At 55.7% G+C, this 19,455-nt stretch overlaps 1 protein-coding gene across 1 annotated transcript in view; it reads right to left on the bottom strand.

Annotated features, from left to right (window-relative positions):
* LOC140430803 (matrix metalloproteinase-15-like) overlaps positions 1-19,455 on the bottom strand; it is a 199,952-nt gene that overhangs the window by 8,867 nt on the left and 171,630 nt on the right. Inside the window, exon 9 of the mRNA XM_072518505.1 lies at positions 16,772-16,887. Coding sequence (XP_072374606.1) covers positions 16,772-16,887 — 116 coding nt within the window. The remainder of the gene's footprint in view (positions 1-16,771; positions 16,888-19,455) is intronic.

Raw genomic sequence — 19,455 nt, 5'->3', positions numbered from 1 at the left:
ACCTCCTGCCAGTGGGAGATCGGGCGACTTCTAGACCTGAGGGCCAGAAGAACAGCCTTCCAAACTGTTGCGTTCTCCCTCTCCACCTGCCCGTTTCCCTGCGGGTTATAGCTCGTAGTCCTGCTCAAGGCGATGCCTCTGCTGAGCAGGTACTGACGTAGCTCATCGCTCATGAACGATGTGCTCCAGTCGCGGTGGACGTAGGCAGGGAAACCGAACAGTGTGAAGATGCTGTGCAGTGCCTTTATTACATTGGCCGAGGTCATGTTGGGGCAGGGGACAGCGAAGGGGAAGCGGGAGTACTCATCGATGACGGAGAGGAACTATATATTACAGTTGGTGGAGGGGAGGGGCCCTTTGAAGTCAATGCTTAGAGCTCAAAGGGCCGGGAGGCCTTTACCAGGCGGACCTTGTCTGGCCGGTAGAAGTGCGGTTTGCACACCGCGCAGACTTGGCAGTCCCTGGTCATTGCCTTGACCTCCTCGGTGGAGGAGGGCAGATTGCGGGCTGAATGAAGTGGGTAAGCCGGGTGACAGAGGTCATTGTGGATAGCCCGAAGTCGGTCATCTTGCACGCTCGCGCATAGACCGCGGGACAGGGCATCTGGGGGCTTGTTGAGCTTTCCAGGACGATACTTGATATCGTAATTGTAGGTGGAGAGTTCGATCGTCCAGTTGAAGATTTTGTCATTTTTTATTTTGCCTCGTTGTGCGTTGTCAAACATGAAGGCGACCGACCGCTGGTCGGTGACGAGGGTGAACCTCCTACCGGCTAGGTAGTGCCTCCAGTGCCACACGGTTTCCACTATGGCTTGTGCTTCCTTCTCGACCGAGGGGTGTCGAATTTCAGAAGCGTGGAGGGTCCTAGAGAAGAATGCTACTGGCCTGCCCGCCTGGTTGACTGTGGCAGCCAGTGCGACGTCTGACGCATCGCTCTCTACCTGAAAGGGGATGGACCCATCCACCGCGTGCATTGTGGCCTTGGTGATGTCGGCCTTGATGCGGCTGAAGGCCGAGCGGGCCTCATCCGTCAGGGGGAAACTGGTGGTTTGAATAAGTGGGCGGGCTTTGTCCGCATAGTTGGGGACCCACTGGGCATAGGATGAGAACAGCCCCAGGCATCGTTTTAGGGCCTTGAGGCTGTGGGGAGCGGGGGGGGGGGGGGAGTTCTGTGAGGGGGTGCATACGGTCGGGGTAGGGCCCTCGGACTCTGTTCGCCACGATGTAGCCAAGGGTGGCTAGTCGGGTAGCATGGAAGACGCACTTTTCTTTGTTGTATGTGAGATTGAGGGATTGGGCGACCTGGAGGAACCTCTGAAGGTTGGCGTCATGGTCCTGCTGATCATGGCCGCAGATAATCACATTATCCAAGTACGGGTATGTAGCCCACAAACTGTACTGGTCCACCATTCGGTCCATCATTCTCTGAAAGACTGAGACCCCGTTAGTAATGCCGAAGGGGACTTTGAAAAGTGGAAGAGTCAGCCGGCTGCTTCAAAGGCAGTGTAGTGGTGTTCTTCCGGGCGGATTGGGAGCTGGTGGTAGCTAGACTTCAGATTGACCGTTGAGAACACACGGTACTGCGCGATCGGGTTGACCATCTCTGCTATGCGGGGGAGGGGATACGCATCCAGTTGCGTGAACCGGTTAATGGTCTGGCTGTAGTCCGATTCTTTTCCCCGGTCCGGACGACCACCACTTGCGCTCTCCAGGGGCTGTTGCTGGCCTCGATGATCCCTTCACTCAATAGTCGCTGGACCTCCGACTTGATAAACGTCATGTCTAGCGAACTGTACCGCCAGGTCCTGGTGGCGATGGGCTTACAGTCAGGAGTGAGGTTCGCAAAGAGTGAAGGGGGGGGGGGGCGGGGGAGACCTTGAGGGTCGCGAGGCTGCACACCGTGAGGGGGGGGGGAGCAAGGGTCTGCCGAACTGTAAGATCAGGCTTCGGTGATTACACTGAAAATCCAATTCGAGCAGTAGGGGGGCGCAGAAGTGGGGGAGGACGTGGAGCTTAAAACGAGTGTACTCTGTGCCCTGCATCGTGAGATTGGCGATACAGTACCCCCGGATTTGAACCGAATGGGACCCGGAGACAAGGGAGATTGTTTGGGAGGATGGGTAGGTGTGGAGGGAGCAGCGCCTTACCGTGCCGGGGTGGACAAAGCTCTCCGTACGCCCGGAGTCTCGTGGCCGTTGACCCGGATGACCATCATGGAGTTCTTTAGCTGTTTCGGCTGCGTCTGGTCGAGAGTGACTGCGCCCAGCTGCGGGTCGCCTGTGTGGTCGGTGGAATCACAAGATTGGGGCCCCCCCATGAGTCGCACGTGTCGGGCTAGGGCGAAGATGGCGACCAAGATGGCAGCCCCCATCGGTCGCACGTGTTGGTTGGTGCCGGAGCCGGCGGCCAAGATGGCGGCCCCGAGTCGCACGTGTCGGTCGGTGTTGGGGCCGGCGACTAAGATGGCGGCCACCACGAGTCGCACAATGCTAATGACGCATCTCATGGGGGCTTCCGGGCAGGCACGCAGCCACATTGCGGCGTCTGTAGGGCTGCGAGTCCAGGGGTCGGGCCTGGTGCTTTTTCGATTTCTGAGCCTTAGGTCGGCCCAGACAGACTCTAGCGAAGTGCCCCTTTTTCCCCACAGTCGCTGCACATCGCTGTGCGGGCTGGGCAACGCTGCCGGGGGTGTTGGCCCTGGACGCAGAAGTAGCACTGCGATTCCCCGGGCTGGGTTGGCAGACGCGCGGCACAGGCCTACGACGTAGTCGGGTTCGACGGGGACTGCGACGAGGGGTTTGCCAGGCCCGCGGGGAATGCACTGAGGTTCTGGTAGGCCACCTCTAGCGAGGTAGCTTTACCGTGTCCCGCAGGTCGGAGGTCCCGTTTTCCAGCAGGCGCTGCCTGATGTAGTTCGAGCGGACCTCCGCCATGTAGGTGTCCCGGATCTGTGAGTTCATGTGTTCCTCTGCCATCACATCTCGATAGCTGCAGTTCCTCGCGAGTAGAGTCAGGGTTTCCAGATACTCATCCAGCGATTCTCCGGCGCATTGACGGCGAGTAGTGAGAAGTTGTCTGGCGAACACCTCATTTATGGGCTTCACGAACCCTCATGCCTTGAGGGTTGCGACCACCGCCTCATACGTGGCCGCTTTCTCAATCATTACTGAGATTCGATGGCTCACCCGAGCGTGGAGGAGCTTGAGGGTCTCTCTGGGAGGCGTTGTGGAGGAGTCGAGGTAGGCCTCGAAGCATCGAAGCCAATGTTCGAATATCTCGTTGGCTTCGGACGCGCGCGTGTCGAGTTCGAGCCTTTCTGGCTTTAGAGCGGCTTCCACAGTGCTTTCTATGACTAATAAATTGATATACCTTCAATTCACCGAGAGACAGAGAGAGCGAGTGAACATAAGGCTTTATTAGTCATGAACTTGCCTAGCCAGAGTCGGTTGTACAGATGAATGCCGCCGACAGGCGGCGGTCTATATATGGCCCCGGTCAGGGCGGAGCCCACCGGGGTCACAGTACAGAACCTGGAAGCAGCTTGTATTACCACTTCCAGGTCATAGGTCATAGGTCACAGTATCATGCATGCATTAGGTGAATACATTCACCATAACCCCCCCCTTTCAGGATCCACACACCCACCCTCTGGTAGTGGGGGTATCCCCAGTGCTGTGGCCCAGCTCTTGTGTGTTCGATTGCTGCTGCCCCAGCGGTTTTGAAGCATCCAGTGTTCAGGCAAAGTGTCCAGGCCTCTCAGTCTGATTGGGATGCTACGCAGTAAAAGCCACTTGCATGCCTACACACGGGAATCTACTTGGAAGCTGTGAAGTGGTTACATAACTAACATTGTCAATTCCCTGTTGGGGAAGACACTCAGTGAATTGGTCTCCACAACCTTCTGCAGCAAAGAGTTCCACAGATTCACCCCCGTCTGGCTGAAGAAATTCCTCTTCATCTCTGTTTTGAAGGATCGTCCCTTTAGTCTGAGATAGTGTCCTCTGGTTCTAGTTTTTCCTACAAGTGGAAACATCCTCTCCACGTCCACTCTATCCAGGCCTCGCAGTATCTTGTAAGCTTCAATAAGATCCCCTCTCATCCTTCTCAACTCCAAGGAGTACAGACCCAGATTCCTCAAACGTTCCTCATACGACAAGTTCTTCATTTCATGGATCATTCTTGCGAACCTCCTCTGGACCCTTTCCAAGGCCAGCACATCCTTCTTTAGATACGGGGCCCAAAACTGCTCATAATATTCCAAATGGGGTCTGACCAGAGCCTTATACAGCCTAAGGTATGCGTCCTTGAACCCGTATAACCGCTCGCTGGGGAGCCGGTTATATCACGGGAGGGCGTTAGATAGGGGATGCATCCCTTTAATGGGATGGACATTGGCGTTAATCGGTAATTACTGGTTTCTCGCCAACAGGGGCAGGCTGGTTAGATCAGAAACCAATCGGCACCTGCCGCAGTTCCAGATTTCGTACCCTCCCGCGATCTAACTGGCTCGTTTGGATTTGCGCCTGGCGCAGCAGTTAGATCGCACCCCACATATTTATTGGATAATAAAAATTTAAATGGGGTAGAAGAACAAAGGGAATTGTAAGCACAAATACACAAATCACTAAAGGTAGCAACATGGATTAATAGCACACCAAACATTAGGGCTTATTCTTAGAGGGATGGAATTGAAAAGTGGAAAGTGTGCTTAACTGCTATTGAACCTTAGTTTCACCACACTTGTAGCACTGTGTACTTTGCTGGTCGTTATATTATAAGAGGTGTCTGGATGTAGTGGAGAGGGTGTAAAAAAAGATTTACAGGGATAGACTTGAGCTTGTATTTATTAGGAAGGGGAAGAGAAGGTGAAGTGTGCCCTCCTAGAGGTCTTTAAAATTCGGACATGTTGCGATTAAGTAGCCATAGACGTGGTTCCACTTATAGAGAAGAGCATAACTCAAGAAATCATATAGGGCATTCAGCAGAAACTTCTTTATCCAGAGGGTGGCGAGAATATGGACCCTACTACCAAAGGGAGGAGTTGAGGCAAATTGTATAAATGCATTTAAGAGGAAACTAAATAATGGGAGAGAAGGGAGTATGGAGTTATGCTGAGTTAGATGAGGAAAATGAGAGGAGGTTCGAGTGGAGCATTAAAATCAGCATGGATTGATTCGACCATATGGCCCGTTTCCATACTGAATATATTATGTAATTCTATTTTCACGTAAAAGTGAGAAACAGCTGGTCCCTGAAACATTTTGCGCGTGTTTTCTGGTCCCACATCGAAATCAAGGCCAAAAAATTCCAGGAACGATATAACTGTTAATGTAAAGTGGTATCTGCGTAACAGCTTTTGCTGTAGTAATACTATTGCATGGCATGCTTTTGTTGGCCTAGAAAACTGGCATGTAGCTCTCCAGTTGCACAGACCAGTATTCTCTCCAGATCTTGAACCTCGTTAAAGAAAAAATAAGAGAGGTGTTGTTTACTCCATCACACTGGTGGGACGGGGCCTGATAGAGCTGGCGCTCGGCTCCACTGAGATTGGGACGTAATATTTAAAAGCCACGTGATTTTAACAGCAGCCCCCCACCTGACAACAGAGGTATTGGGCCTCTCTCTCTTCCTCCAACAGCAGCCCCCCCCCCGGACAATCAATCATCGGGGACTCACCCCACCAACCGCCACGTAAGTATCACTAGCACCCCTCCTGCCCCAGTGGCCACACCCCTCTGTGCCTGCAAGTTTCCTCCTCACTGTCGATCTCTCCGTTTCCCCCCCCCCCCCCACAAAACCTCATACCTCATGGGGCCTGCATGAAGGCCTGCCCCTGCACTGCCCCAGCACAGGGTGTCACGGCCAGGTTAGCACTACCTGGGCATGTTCCTCTCTCCCCGGAGGCTAAACTTACCTTTGCGCTGTTAGGAAAGAATTAATAATCCCTCGTACTTAAGTTAGAATTGGGATTTTAATTGCTTAATAGACTGCCCGTATGGATCCTCTGAACTCCAAATATTGCCACCCAGGGGCTCGGTGCCACCTTCACCCCCAAAATCTTTGACATTGTCTCTGCAAAGGCTTTCTAGAACCCCTCCAACTTTGGACATGCCCAGAACACGTGGGTGTAGTTCGCCGGCCCCCCTGCACATGGGCCACACCTATTCTCTATCCCAGGAAAGAACCGACTCATCCTTGACACCATCATGTGAGCCCTATGCACCACGTTGCAATGAATGAACTTAGTCTCGCATATGACAAGGTTGACTTAACCCTTCACAGAGCCTCACTCCAGATTCTGGCCTCAACTGTCCGCCCTAGCTCCTCTTTCCATTTCTATTTGACTTCCTCCACTGGGGATCTCCCTCTCTCCATCAGCTCCCCATACATGTCCAAGATCTTACTCTCCCCTACCTCATTCTCAGGCAGAATCATTTTTAAAAAAATAATTTTTATTAAAGGTTTTCATAAAATAGCAATAACAGAAAGAAAAAAGAACCCAACAGGGTTAAGTACAAAACACAATCTAAAAAAGCAACCCCCCTAAACCCCTCCCCCCATGTACATAAATAATAAATTAACATTAACACCCCGACTTAACACAACAGGTGTATACACCCCCTCAGACCCACCAGTGTAAATAACATAAACAAAAATAAAGTAAACCCCACCCCCGCCCCCCGAGCTGCTGCTGCCATTGACCAATGTCTATCGTTCTGCCAGAAAGTCTAAGAACGGTTGCCACCGCCTAAAGAACCCTTGTACCGACCCTCTCAAGGCGAATTTCACCCTCTCCAATTCCCCCCCCCCACGTTCCCCCCTCCCTTCACCCCCCCAGGTTCCCCCCTCCCTTCCCCCACCCCCCCACATTCCCCCTCCCTTCCCCCCCCACGTTCCCCCCTCCCTTTCCCCACCCCCCCATGTTCCCCCCTCCCTTCCCCCACCCCCCTTACCCACCCCCCCTCCCTTCCCCCACCCCCCCCACCCACCCCCCTCCCTTCCCCCACCCCCCCATGTTCCCCCCTCCCTTCCCCCACCCCCCTCACCCACCCCCCCTCCCTTCCCCCACCCCCCCCACCCACCCCCTCCCTTCCCCCACCCCCCCACGTTCCCCCCTCCCTTCCCCCACCCCCCCCCACGTTCCCCCTCCCTTCCCCCACGTTCCCCCCACGTTCCCCCCTCCCTTCCCCCACGTTCCCCCCACCCTTCCCCCACCCCCCCACGTTTCCCCCCTCCCTTCCCCCACCCCCCACACATTCCCCCCTCCCTTCCCCCACCCACCCCCACGTTCCCCCCTCCCTTCCCCCACCCCCCCCATGTTCCCCCCTCCCTTCCCCCCCCCACGTTCCCCCTCCCTTCCCCCCCATCCCCCCCCACGTTCCCCCCTCCCTTCCCCCACCACCCACACGTTCCCCCCTCCCTTCCCCCACCACCCACACGTTCCCCCCTCCCTTCCCCCCTCCCTTCCCCCCCCACGTTCCCCCCTCCCTTCCCCCAACCCCCCCACGATCCCTCCTCCCTTCCCCCACCCCCCCACGTTCCCCCTCCCTTCCCCCACGATCCTCCCTCCCTTCCCCCACCCCCCCACGTTCCCCCCTCCCTTCCCCCACCCCCCCCTTCCCCCACCCCCCCACGTTCCCCCTCCCTTCCCCCACCCCCCCCACGTTCCCCCCTCCCTTCCCCCCCTCCCTTCCCCCCCCACATTCCCCCCTCCCTTCCCCCACCCCCCCTCCCTTCCCCCACCCCCCCATGTTCCCGCCTCCCTTCCCCCACCCCCCCACGTTCCCCCCTCCCTTCCCCTACCCCCCCACGTTCCCCCCTCCCTTCCCCACCCCCCCCCCACATTCCCCCCTCCCTTCCCCACCCCCCCACATTCCCCCCTCCCTTCCCCACCCCCCCCACATTCCCCCCTCCCTTCCCCCACCCCCCCACGTCCCCCCCCCCCACGTTCCCCCCTCCCTTCCCCCACCCCCCCACGTTCCCCCTCCCTTCCCCCACGTTCCGCCTCCCTTCCCCCACGTTCCCCTCCCTTCCCCCACGTTCCCCTCCCTTCCCCCCTCCCTTCCCCCACCCCCCTGTTCCCCCCTCCCTCCCCCCCCTTCCCCCACATTCCCCCCTCCCTTCCCCCACCCCCCCACGTCCCCCCCCCCACGTTCCCCCCTCCCTTCCCCCACCCCCCCACGTTCCCCCTCCCTTCCCCCCTTCCCCCACGTTCCGCCTCCCTTCCCCCACGTTCCCCTCCCTTCCCCCACGTTCCCCTCCCTTCCCCCCTCCCTTCCCCCACCCCCCTGTTCCCCCCTCCCTCCCCCCCTTCCCCCACGTTCCCCCCTCCCTCCCCCCCCCCACGTTCCCCCCTCCCTTCCCCCAACCCCCACATTCCCCCCTCCCTTCCCCCACCCCCCCACATTCCCCCCTCCCTTCCCCCACCCCCCCACTTTTCCCCCTCCCTTCCTCCCCCCACTTTCCCCCCTCCATCTCTGGGGTCCCCCCGATCTCTCTCTTACCGTCATAATAATAACAAACTTTCTTTTTCCCGGCTCCCTGTGTCAGCGCCATGACAGCCGCGCGAGAGAGTGCTCAGTCCACCCTCTCCAATTTAATGAACCCTGCCATATCGCTGATCCAGGATTCCACGCTTGGGGGCCTCGCATCTTTCCACTGAAGGAGAATCCTTCGGCGGGCTACCAGGCACGCAAAGGCCAGAATTCCGGCCTCTTTCGCCTCCTGCACTCCCGGGGCGTCTGCCACCCCAAATATTGCGAGCCCCCAGCCCGGTCTGACCCTGGATCCTACCTCCCTCGACACCGTCCTCGCTACGCCCTTCCAAAATTCCTCCAGCGCTGGGCATGCCCAGAACATATGGGTGTGATTTGCTGGGCTCCCTGAGCACCTAACACACCTGTCCTCACCCCCAAAGAACCGGCTCATCCTTGTCCCGGTCATGTGTGCCCTGTGCAGCACCTTAAACTGTATGAGGCTGAGCCTCGCGCACGAAGAGGAAGAATTCACCCTCCCTAGGGCATCGGCCACGTCCCCTCTTCGATCTCCTCTCCCAACTCCTCCTCCCACTTACCTTTCAACTCCACCACCGAGGCCTCCTCCTGCATCACCTGGTAAGTTTCAGAGATCTTCCCACTCCCCCCCCCCCCCCCCCTCCCCCCGAGAGCACCCTGTCCTGTACTGTGTGTGGCAGTAGCCGCGGGAATTCCAACACCTGCCGTCTGGCAAACGCCCTTACCTGTAAGTACCTGAAGGTGTTCCCCGGGGGGAGTCCGTACTTCTCCTCCAGCTCACCCAAGCTCGCGAACTACCCGTCCACAAACAGGTCCCCCAACTTTCGTATCCCTGCCCTGTGCTACCCCGAAAACCCACCACCTGTTCTTCCTGGGGCGAACCGGTGGTTCCCCCGTAATGGGGTCCACGTCGAGGCCCCAACTTCCCCCCTATGCCGCCTCCACTGCCCCCAGATTTTGAGGGCCGCCACCACCACCGGGCTCGTGGTATACCTCCATGGAGGGAGCGGCAGCGGCGCCGTTGCCAGCGCCTCCAGATTCGTACCCACACAGGACGCCGTCTCCAGCCTCTTACATGCAGCCCCCTCCCCCACCCACTTGCACACCATCGACGCATTGGCGGCCCAGTAGTACCCACAGAGGTTGGGCAGCGCCAGCCACCCCCCATCTCTACACCGCTCCAGGACCTCGGAGTCCCTCGCGCCCACACAAACCCCATTATACTCCTATTAACCCGCCTGAAAAAAGCCTTTGGGATAAACACGGGGAGGCACTGGAACAGGAACAAAAACCTTGGGATCACCGTCATTTCGTTTGACTGCACCCTACCTGCCAAGGACAGCGGCAACGCGTCCCACCTCTTGTACTCCTCCTCCATTTGCTCCACCAGCCTTGTAAAGTTAAGCCTATGCAGGGCCCCCCAGCTCCTGGCCACCTGGACCCCCAAATATCTGAAGCTCCTCTCCGCCCTTTTCAGTGGGAGCTCGCCAATCCACCTCTCCTGGTCCCCTAGCTGAACTACGAACAGCTCGCTCTTCCCCATATTGAGCTTGTACCCCGAAAAGTCCCCGAATTCCCTAAGGATCCTCATTACCTCTGGCATTCCTCCCACCGGGTCCGCCACATACAGCAGCAGGTCGTCCGCATAAAGCGACACCCTATGCTCCCTCCCACCCCGCACCAACTCCCTCCAGTTCCTCGACTCTCTCAGTGCCATAGCCAGGGGTTCAATCACCAGTGCGAAGAGCAGGGGGGACAGGGGACACCCCTGTCTCGTCCCTCGTGCAACCGAAAGTACTCGGACCTCATCCTATTTGTGGCCACACTCGCCATCGGGACCTCATACAACAGCCTGACCCACCTGACAAACCCCTCCCCAAACCCGAACCTCTTCAGCACCTCCCACAGGTACCCCCACTCTACCCTATCGAAGGCTTTCTCAGCGTGCATTGCCACCACTATCTCCGCCTCCCCCTCCCTCGCCGGCATCATGATAACGTTGAAAGCCTCCGCACATTCGCGTTCAACTGTCTCCCCTTCACAAACCCCGTCTGGTCTTCATGGATGATCTGCGGCACACAATCCTCAATCCTCGTGGCTATGACCTTCGCCAGCATCTTGGCATCTACATTTAGCAAGGAAATCGGTCTGTAAGATCCACATTGCAGGGGATCCTTGTCCCGCTTCAGGATCAAGGAGATCAGTGCCCGGGACGTCGTCGGGGGTAAAGCCCCCCCCCCCCCTCCCTTGCCTCATTAAAGGCCCTAACTAACAGCGGGCCCAACAGGTCCATATATTTTTTATAGGACTCGAACGGGAAACCGTCCGGCCCCGGTGCCGTCCCCGCCTGCATGCTTCCTATCCCTTTGATCAGCTCCTCCAGCCCAATCGGGGCCCCCAGTCCCGCCAAGTCCCTCTTCCACCTTTGGAAACCTCAATTGGTCCAGGAAACGGCCCATCCCTCCCTCCTCCCGTGGGGGCTCGGATCGGTACAATTCCTCGTAGAAGTTCCTGAAGACCCCATTGATGCCAACCCCACTCCGCACCACGCTCCCTCCTCTGTCCTTAACTCCCCCGATCTCCCTAGCTGCGTCCCGCTCCAAAGCTGATGCGCTAGCATCCGGCTTGCCTTTTCCCCCATACTCTTAGACCGCCCCCTGGGCCTTCCTCCACTGCACCTCCGCCTTCCTGGTGATCACCAGGTTGAATTCGGCCTGAGGCTGCGCCTCTTCCTCAACAATCCTTCCTCAGCTCTTCCGCATACCTCCTGTCTACCCTCACCATCTCCCCCACCAGCCTCTCCCTCTCACCCCCGCTCCCTCCGCTCCTTGTGGGCCCTAATGGAGATCAGCTCTCCCCTCACCACCGCCTTCAGTGCCTCCCATACCATCCCCACTCGGACCTCCCCGTTGTCGTTGGTCTCCAAGTACCTCTCTATACTTCCTCGGACCCGCTCGCTCACCTCCTCGTCCGCCAACAGCCCCACCTCCAAGCGCCACAGCGGGCGCTGGTCCCTCTCCTCCCCATCTCCAAGTCCACCCAATGTGGGGCGTGGTCCGAATGGCTATTGCCGAATACTCGGTATCCTCTACTCTCGCTATCAGCGCCCTACTCAAAATGAAAAAGTCGATTCGAGAATAAGCCTTATGGACATGTGAGAAGAATGAAAATTCCCTAGCCCCTGGCCGTGCAAATCTCCAAGGGTCCACCCCTCCCATTTGGTCCATAAATCCCCTCAACACTCAAGCCGCCACCGGCTTCCTACCCGTCCTAGACCTGGAGCGATCCAGTGCCAGATCCAACACTGTGTTAAAGTCTCCCACCATTATCAGGCCCCCAAATTCCAAGTCTGGGATCCGACCCAACATACGCCGCATAAAACCCGCATCGTCCAGTTCGGAGCATACACATTGACCAGTACCACCCTCTCTCCCTGCAACTTACCATTTATCATTATGTACCTACCGCCATTATCTGCCACAATGCGCGACGCCTCAAATGACGCCTTCTTTCCCACCAAGAGTGCCACCCCTCGATTTTTGGCATCGAGCCCCGAGTGAAACACCTGACCTACCCACCCTTTCCTCAGTCTTACCTGGTCTGCCACCTTCAGGTGTGTCTCCTGGAGCATAACCACATCCGCCTTGAGCCCCTTCAGGTGCGCGAAACATGGGCCCGTTTAACCGGCCCATTCAGTCCCCTTACATTCCAGGTTATCAGCTGGATCAGGGAGCTACCGCCCCCCCTACCTCGCCGACTAGCCATGACCCCCTCCTCGGCCAGCCACACGCCCGCACCCCACACCCGGCCCCGTTCCCCACAGTGGCATACCCCCACCTCGACCCCCCACCCCCCCCCCCCCCACTCGCTCCACCCCCGGCTAGGACCCATCCTAGCCTGTTTACGTCCCCCATTGCACTTCCGCAAGTCAGCTGACTCCTGCTGACCCCAGCCACTCCTGCCTCCCCTTCGACTCCTCCCATTATGTGGCACACCCTCCTCTCCCGCTCCCCATCCACAGGCTCTCACCCTCCCCCCTCCGTTCTAAGCGCGGGAAACAATCCTCGGTTCCCTCCCCTCCAGCCTTCGGCGCGGGAAAAAAGCCCTTGCTCTCCAACTACCAGGCCCTGCCACCAACCAAAACAGTGCCTAACCCGCCCCATCCACCCTCCCCAACCCGAAAGGGAAAAACACAGAGAAAAAGAAACCCAAAACAATGCAAAGGCCCCCCCAGCCCCCCCCGAACCAAAAATAGGGATAACATATCCACCGCAGTCCCCAATCGCCCATCCCGACCCTCAGTCTGTGTCCAGCTTCTCGCCTGAACAAAGGCCCATGCCTCCTCTGGAGACTCAAAATAATGGTGCCGGTCCTTGTAGGTAACCCATAGTCGCGCGGCTGCAACATGCCAAACTTCACCCCCTTCCTGTGCCGCACCGCTTTCGCTCGATTGTACCCAGCCCTCCTCTTCGCCACCTTCGCACTCCAGTCCTGATATATCCGAACCTGCCGCGTTCTCCCACCTGCTGCTCCTCTCCTTCTTGGCCCACCTGAGCACACACTCGCGATCGACAAACCGATGGAACCACACCAGCACCGCCCGCGGAGGCTCGTTAGCCTTGGGCCTCCTCGCCAACACTCTATGGCCCCTTCCAGCTCTTTGGGGCCCCTGGAAGGACCCCGCTCCCATCAGCGAGGTTCAACATGGTGACCACATTGGCCCCCACGTCCGGCCCCTCAGGAGGCCCAGAATCCGCAGATTCTTCCGCCTCGACCGATTCTCCATCTCCTCGAACCGCTCCTGCCATTTCTTGTGGAGCGCCTCGTGCGCCTCCACCTTTACCGCCAGGCCTAAGATCTCATCCTCATTGTCAGAGATCTTTTGTCGAGCCTCTCAGATCGCCACCCCCTGGGCCGTCTGTGTCCTCCAGCAGCTTATCAATAGAAGCCTTCATCTGCTCTAGCAGGTCCGTTTTAATCTCTGAGGCAGCGCTGGATACCCTCCTGTTGCTCCTCCGCCCACTGCCTCCACGCTGCCTGGTCTCCGCCCGCCGCCATTTTGTCCTTCTTCCCTCCCTTCTTCTGGTCCACCACCACCTTTTTGTCGCCCCCTCCTAGTTAAAGCCATATACTGACGGGGAGCTATTATTAACTCCTTCCCACACCGGGAAACGTCGAAAAAGTTCCCTTGGGGGCCCTGAAAAGAGCCCATAAGTCCGTTTTTGCGGGAGCTGCCTAATGTGCGACTTAGCTCCGCATAGCCGCAACCGGAAGTCTCGAGAGGGAATCCTTTTGGCAGTGTTCGCTTCACCAATCTGCCCGAAAACGTCTATGGAAACTCCTGAAAAAGGTCTGAGAGTCCGTCCAGACGGGAGCTGCCGAATGTGCGACCTACTCCTCCATGGCCGCCACCGGAAGCCTCGTCCCCGCTTCTTCAATGGCCTTGGTAGATCTTTTCACAGTTGTTCCCTCTGCTGCTAGAATTCACCTTTATAGAGGCCCTCAAGTAAGCTTCCAGCTTTAAGCTTGCCCTTCCCCCCGCTGCATGCTGGAAGAGGCCCCTCTCTCCCCTGCAGTTACAGCCAAATCTTTTACTGTTTCTGCCGGGTCTGGTAACCAAAAGACATACCATTCCTGGGGAGACACTGTCAGGGGAATGTTGCAGTCTTCTTCCCACACCGGGAAATGTCAAACAAATGCCGTGGGGGCCCTGTAAAAGAGCCCAAAAGTCCGTTCCAAGCGGGAGCTACCGAATATGCAACCTAGCTCTGCATAGCCGCACCCGGAAGTCCTCAGGCAGAATCTTATCTTGCAGCGCTTGCAGCGCCGGAGGTGGCAATTTTGGAAACAAACCCAGCTCCTGCCTAATAAAGTGCCTAATTTGCAGGTATCAAAACCTTTTCCGTTTTGGCAGCTGGTACTCCACCTCTAACTCCCCTACATCCACAAACATCCCCCCTATGAACAGGTCCCTGAAGCATCTATCCCCACCTGCTCCCACACCCTAAATGGAAGAGTCTAATCCGATCATAAACCTATGACGCGCCCAAAGCGACATGCTTTCCATCTCAAAATGCTGTCGGCATTGGTTCCATATCATCAATCTTATTCCGACTACAGGGCTCGTGGAATACTTAGCTGGCAAGAAAGGAAGAGACGCAAACCTGACCCCTCTGCATGAGGCCTCCTCCATCTGTCCCCACACCGACCTCTCCTCCACTGCCCACTTCCTGACTTTCACTGCCCAGTAATAATTCAGCAGGCTTGGTAACGCCAACCTCCCTCTCAGTCTAACCCTCTCCAGGAATACCCTCCTAGTCCGAGGTACCTTACCCACCCATATGAACTCTTAAATCATTTTATTGACCCTACTAAAAAAAGACTTGGGCACAAAGATCGGGAGGTTCTGGAAGACAATCAGAAACTTCAGCAACATCATCTTTACCATTTGGACCTTCCCAGCTAATGCTAACGGAAAAAACGCCCCTCCCCCCGAGGCTTTGCCAATGGCTTAATTGCTAAAGCGAAGAGCGATGGAGAGAGCAGCACCCCCTGCCCTCGTCCCCTTGTGAAATCCAAAGTACTTCGAACTAACGTTATTTGTATAGACCTTGAAGGCCTTGTACAGCAACCTAACCCAATCCACAAATCCCTGTCCAAACCCAAACCAGCCCACCAACTCCAACAAATACACCCATTCAACATGGTCACCCGCTTTCTCTGCATCCATTGACAATACTACCTCCATTTCCTGCTCTCCCGGGGACATCATATTTAATAATCCTCTCATATTCACCGACAGCTGCCGCCCTTTCATGCACCCCATTTGGTCCTCTCCTATCACGCCCGGCACACAGTCCTCTATATATGTGTTGCCAGCACCTTCGCCAACAGCTTTGCGTCTACCTTTAACAGAGATATCGGGTGGTACGATCTGCATTGCTCCGGGTCTTTGTCCTTTTAACAAATAAGCGAGATAGAAGTCCGAGACAGCATGGGCGGGTGCTCACCCGATTCACTGTTCATCTTGGCTAAGAGCCAAAATTATGAACCAAACTTATTATAAAATTCTGCTGAGACCCATCCGGGCCCAGGGCCTTCCCCGACTGCATTGAGTCCACACACCCCAATCCTTCCCCCAGCCCAATCGGAGCGCCCAACCCCTGTTTCTTCACCGCCTCACTGTCGGGAACTCCAGTGCATCCAGAAATCACCTCATGTCCTCACATCCCGCGTGGGGTCTGAACTATACAATTTCCAGTAAGAATCCTCAAATACTCCATTTACCGTCCCTGACTCAGTAACCACCCTGCCCCCATCTGGTCCCTCATCTACCCAATCTCCCTCACCGCCACCTGTCTCCTCAACTGATGCGCAAGCATCCTGCTGGTCTCCCCCCCACCCCAAGCTCATACATCGCTCCCCCCAACCCAGCCCAGTTGCCCCACTGCCTTCCCCGTTGACACAAGTTCAAACTCCATTTGGAGCTTCTTCCTTTCTTTCACCAGCTTCTCCTCAGGAGCCGCCGAGTAGCTCCAATCCACCGTCAAGATGGCCCACCAATCTCTGCCTCCCCAACTGTTCCCCTATCTCCCTATGTGCGAAATGAACTCCCCTCTTGGAATTGGGGTGGTTAATAGATTGCATTATTGTTTAATTGATTGCACCAATATATGAAGGGGATACAGGTGGCACTGTTTTGTTATGGAGAAGTGATTACTGAACACAATCTTGGGAGTCGAAGAAGCCGAGATTTGGTTCTTATTATGGATCTAACATCGGAGCGTAACATGTGCCCCTGGAGGGATCCCATCAACTTATTCACGTTTTTATAAAGCTGTTGTAAACTTTGCTGTGTCACGTCGGCGTGGTACGAATCTTTAGTGGGGAGGGGGATCATGTAGTGGGGAGTCTGTTCATATATTGCAATTTATTCTACTTAATTTAAATGAGGATCCCACCCTTTGTTGTGTGAACCTTGTGCGAGAGGTGGGCTAAAAAAAAGATCGGGAAACGCAATCTCTCTGGAGAGAATAGACTTTCCCGATTTTCCACCTGCGTTGTTGTTCTCTGACGGTGATCGTGGGCTGAAAATTGCCCCCTACATCATAGATGTAGCCTTTACCTGGAATTAAACAAAGTTTCTTTTCATTATACAAACAGAAGCCAGTTCAGGCATTCAACAGTACATGCTCATCAGTTCCTACTTAACCGGGCTCCTTATTTTCTCATAATTTCCCCAGATGGATCCATGCTTACCTCCATTGACTGTGAGGAAGGCCCCCTTTGGCGAAGGTGGGATTCCTTTCCAAACACTGATGGGTTTTGGGTAGCCACTATCTACTGCTCTCTTCTCTTCACTGAAGCGCCAGTATCTGAAATCATCAAAAAGTCTGTTCAGTATTCAATGTTAAGCAGCACTATAGTAGTTGTTTTGCAAACCAGCCCCACCACCGCCCCCCCACAAAAAAAACCCTCACAATTCTTTGCACAAGAGGAAATCAGGTTGGAGTAGGTAAAGCTGCATCAAACATCACACAAAGGGAATGGAACCAGGTGAGATAAATCAATTCAAAACACCAAATAAACCAAATGAAATAATGAATGCAAAGCACAATTTAAAGTGCATTGTGCAGGGCCATGTCATTGAAACCACTCAGTGCATAATCTGCATATGGACAACGCTATTCTTTCAAATTGTCCTCAGTTCAGATCACAGTTAATGCAAGGGTTTAGTTAGTACTTTAAAAGTAAAATTTTCCTGAGGAATAGCCAGAAAGCTGAAGGTTGTAGTCATGCATTTCTGACTCTGCAGCCAGATCGCTCTTCCACAACCCCACCTGAAATATCACAAGATCCCAGAAGATATTGAGGAAGATTTCAGCTGTTGAGTTCTACTGCCCTTGGCAGGAGTTCTTCCACCAATCTCATCCCTGCTGGCACCACTATTGGCTGCTTCATCATTGCCTGTTCGCCTTCCGGTGGCGGCCATGGAGTGAGTGGTCGCACATTTGGACACCCGCTCAAGGTGGTTTTTTCAGTCCTTTTCCCCATTTTGTTGGGCAGATATTTTGTTGGAATAGGTGCAGAGTCGGTTGAGGAAAGTTAGATTCTACACAAGAGGAAATCAGGTTGGAGTAGGTAAATCTACATCAAACATCACACAAAGGTGTTGGTGTGTAGATCCACAAACCAGAAGTGGGTGGAAAAGGAAGGAGCTGTTGGAGAAAGAAATTCTTTGTGCGGCACAGGTGAAGATGACGGAGGGTAAAGGGTTGGCCCAACCAGCCCAATGGTCGATGGAGCAGCTGGTGAACTTCTTAAATGCATGGAGCAGAGGCTGGGGTCCCAGGGCCAGGCACTCCAGAAAGTGGGGGAAGGCGGTGGAGAAGCACAAGGAGCAGCTTATCTGGTTGGCGGCCAAGATCGGGATGATACGGGAGACCCAGAAGCGGCTAAAGTGGAGGATCTGGAGAACTGCTCCCGGAGACAAAACTTAAGAATTATGGGGATGCCAATGGGCATTGGGGGGAGCGCGCTGGCTTACATGTAGCCAAGATACTGGAGAAGTTGATGGGTGAGGGGGCCTTCGACTGGCCCCTGGAGGTCAACCGGGCACATACTGCGCTGATGAGGAAGCTGCAGGCGAATGGGCCACCGAAGGCGATGGTGGTGCGGCTCCACCGATTGCTTGACAAGGAGAAGATTTTGTGGTGGGCCAGGCAGACAAGGAGGTGCACCTGGGAAGGCAATGTGCTCCGGGTGTACCAGGATCTGGAAGCGAAACTGGCGAAGAGGAGAGCCGGGTTCAATCGAGTGAAGATTGCCATCTTTAAGAAGGGGGTTAAGTTTTGGATACTGTACCCGACCCATCTCTGTGTGACTTACAACAGTCGGGAGTGTTATTTTGGAACACCAGAGGAGGCAATGGAATTTCTAAGAGATAAAGGACTGGCAAGAGAGGGAGGACATTGAATAGTGGAGGAAATGCGAGATAATGTTGGTTCTCCCTACCCTTTCGCTTTATTGCTTTTGATTTGTTGGTTAGGGGGGAACCTCTCTTCTATGAGAAGTTTCATTGGGTTCTGTGGCGGGATGTTTGGGGAACGTGGAGGATGCGTGCACCTTTTTCTTCGTCCATCTTAGTCCATTGTTGTTTGCACTATGCGAGCAGGGTGGTGGGGGGGGGGGGATCAGTGGGGGTAGGAGATTTTGCACCATCAGCGGGGGCTGCCAGGCTAGCTGGGCGGGCTAGTTAAAGGGAGTGCAGTGGGCAAGAGCAGGTGGTTCGTGTAACAGAGAGGAATGGGTGTGTTGTTTTGTTTAAGGGAGGTGGGGAGGATGGGGGGGGGGGGGACTTCTGACAAAGGTGTGGCTGTTGTGGCATAGCAAGAAAGGAGGCGGTGGCGGTAGACATCCAAGAATGGGCCTGGAAGGTCGCATGACACGGGCCAGGGGGCTGGCCCAAGAAGGGATATGGCTGATCGGCAGGGGGGGGGGGGGGGGGGGGGGGGGGGGGGGGGGCGGGGTGCCCCTGACCTGGCTGGTCACATGGAATATGAGAGGGCTGAATGGGCCAGTCAACCGGTCACGCGTGTTTGCGCATTTGAAGAACTTGAAGGAAGATGTGGGCTGGATTCTCCGCCGGCGAGATGCTCAGTTTTGCCGGCAGCCGGGGGGTTTCCCGATAACGTGGGGCTGCCCCACAATAGGAAACCCCATTGAACAGACGGCGTATCGGAGCATCCCTCCGGCGGGGTGAAACGGAAATGTGGCATGGCGGGACGGAGAATCCAGCCCGTGGCCTTTTTGCAAGAAACGCACTTGAAGTTTGGGGACCTAACTAGGCTAAGGAAAGGGTAGGGCAAGTTTTTCATTAGATATGAAGACGCAGGGGTGAAGGTGCTGATAAACACATGGGTGGAGTCTGAGGTGGAGAATAT

The sequence above is a fragment of the Scyliorhinus torazame genome, chromosome 10 (genome assembly GCF_047496885.1).
Source record: "Scyliorhinus torazame isolate Kashiwa2021f chromosome 10, sScyTor2.1, whole genome shotgun sequence".
Lineage (NCBI taxonomy): Eukaryota > Metazoa > Chordata > Chondrichthyes > Carcharhiniformes > Scyliorhinidae > Scyliorhinus > Scyliorhinus torazame.
This window is presented reverse-complemented; position numbering and strand designations above follow the sequence as displayed.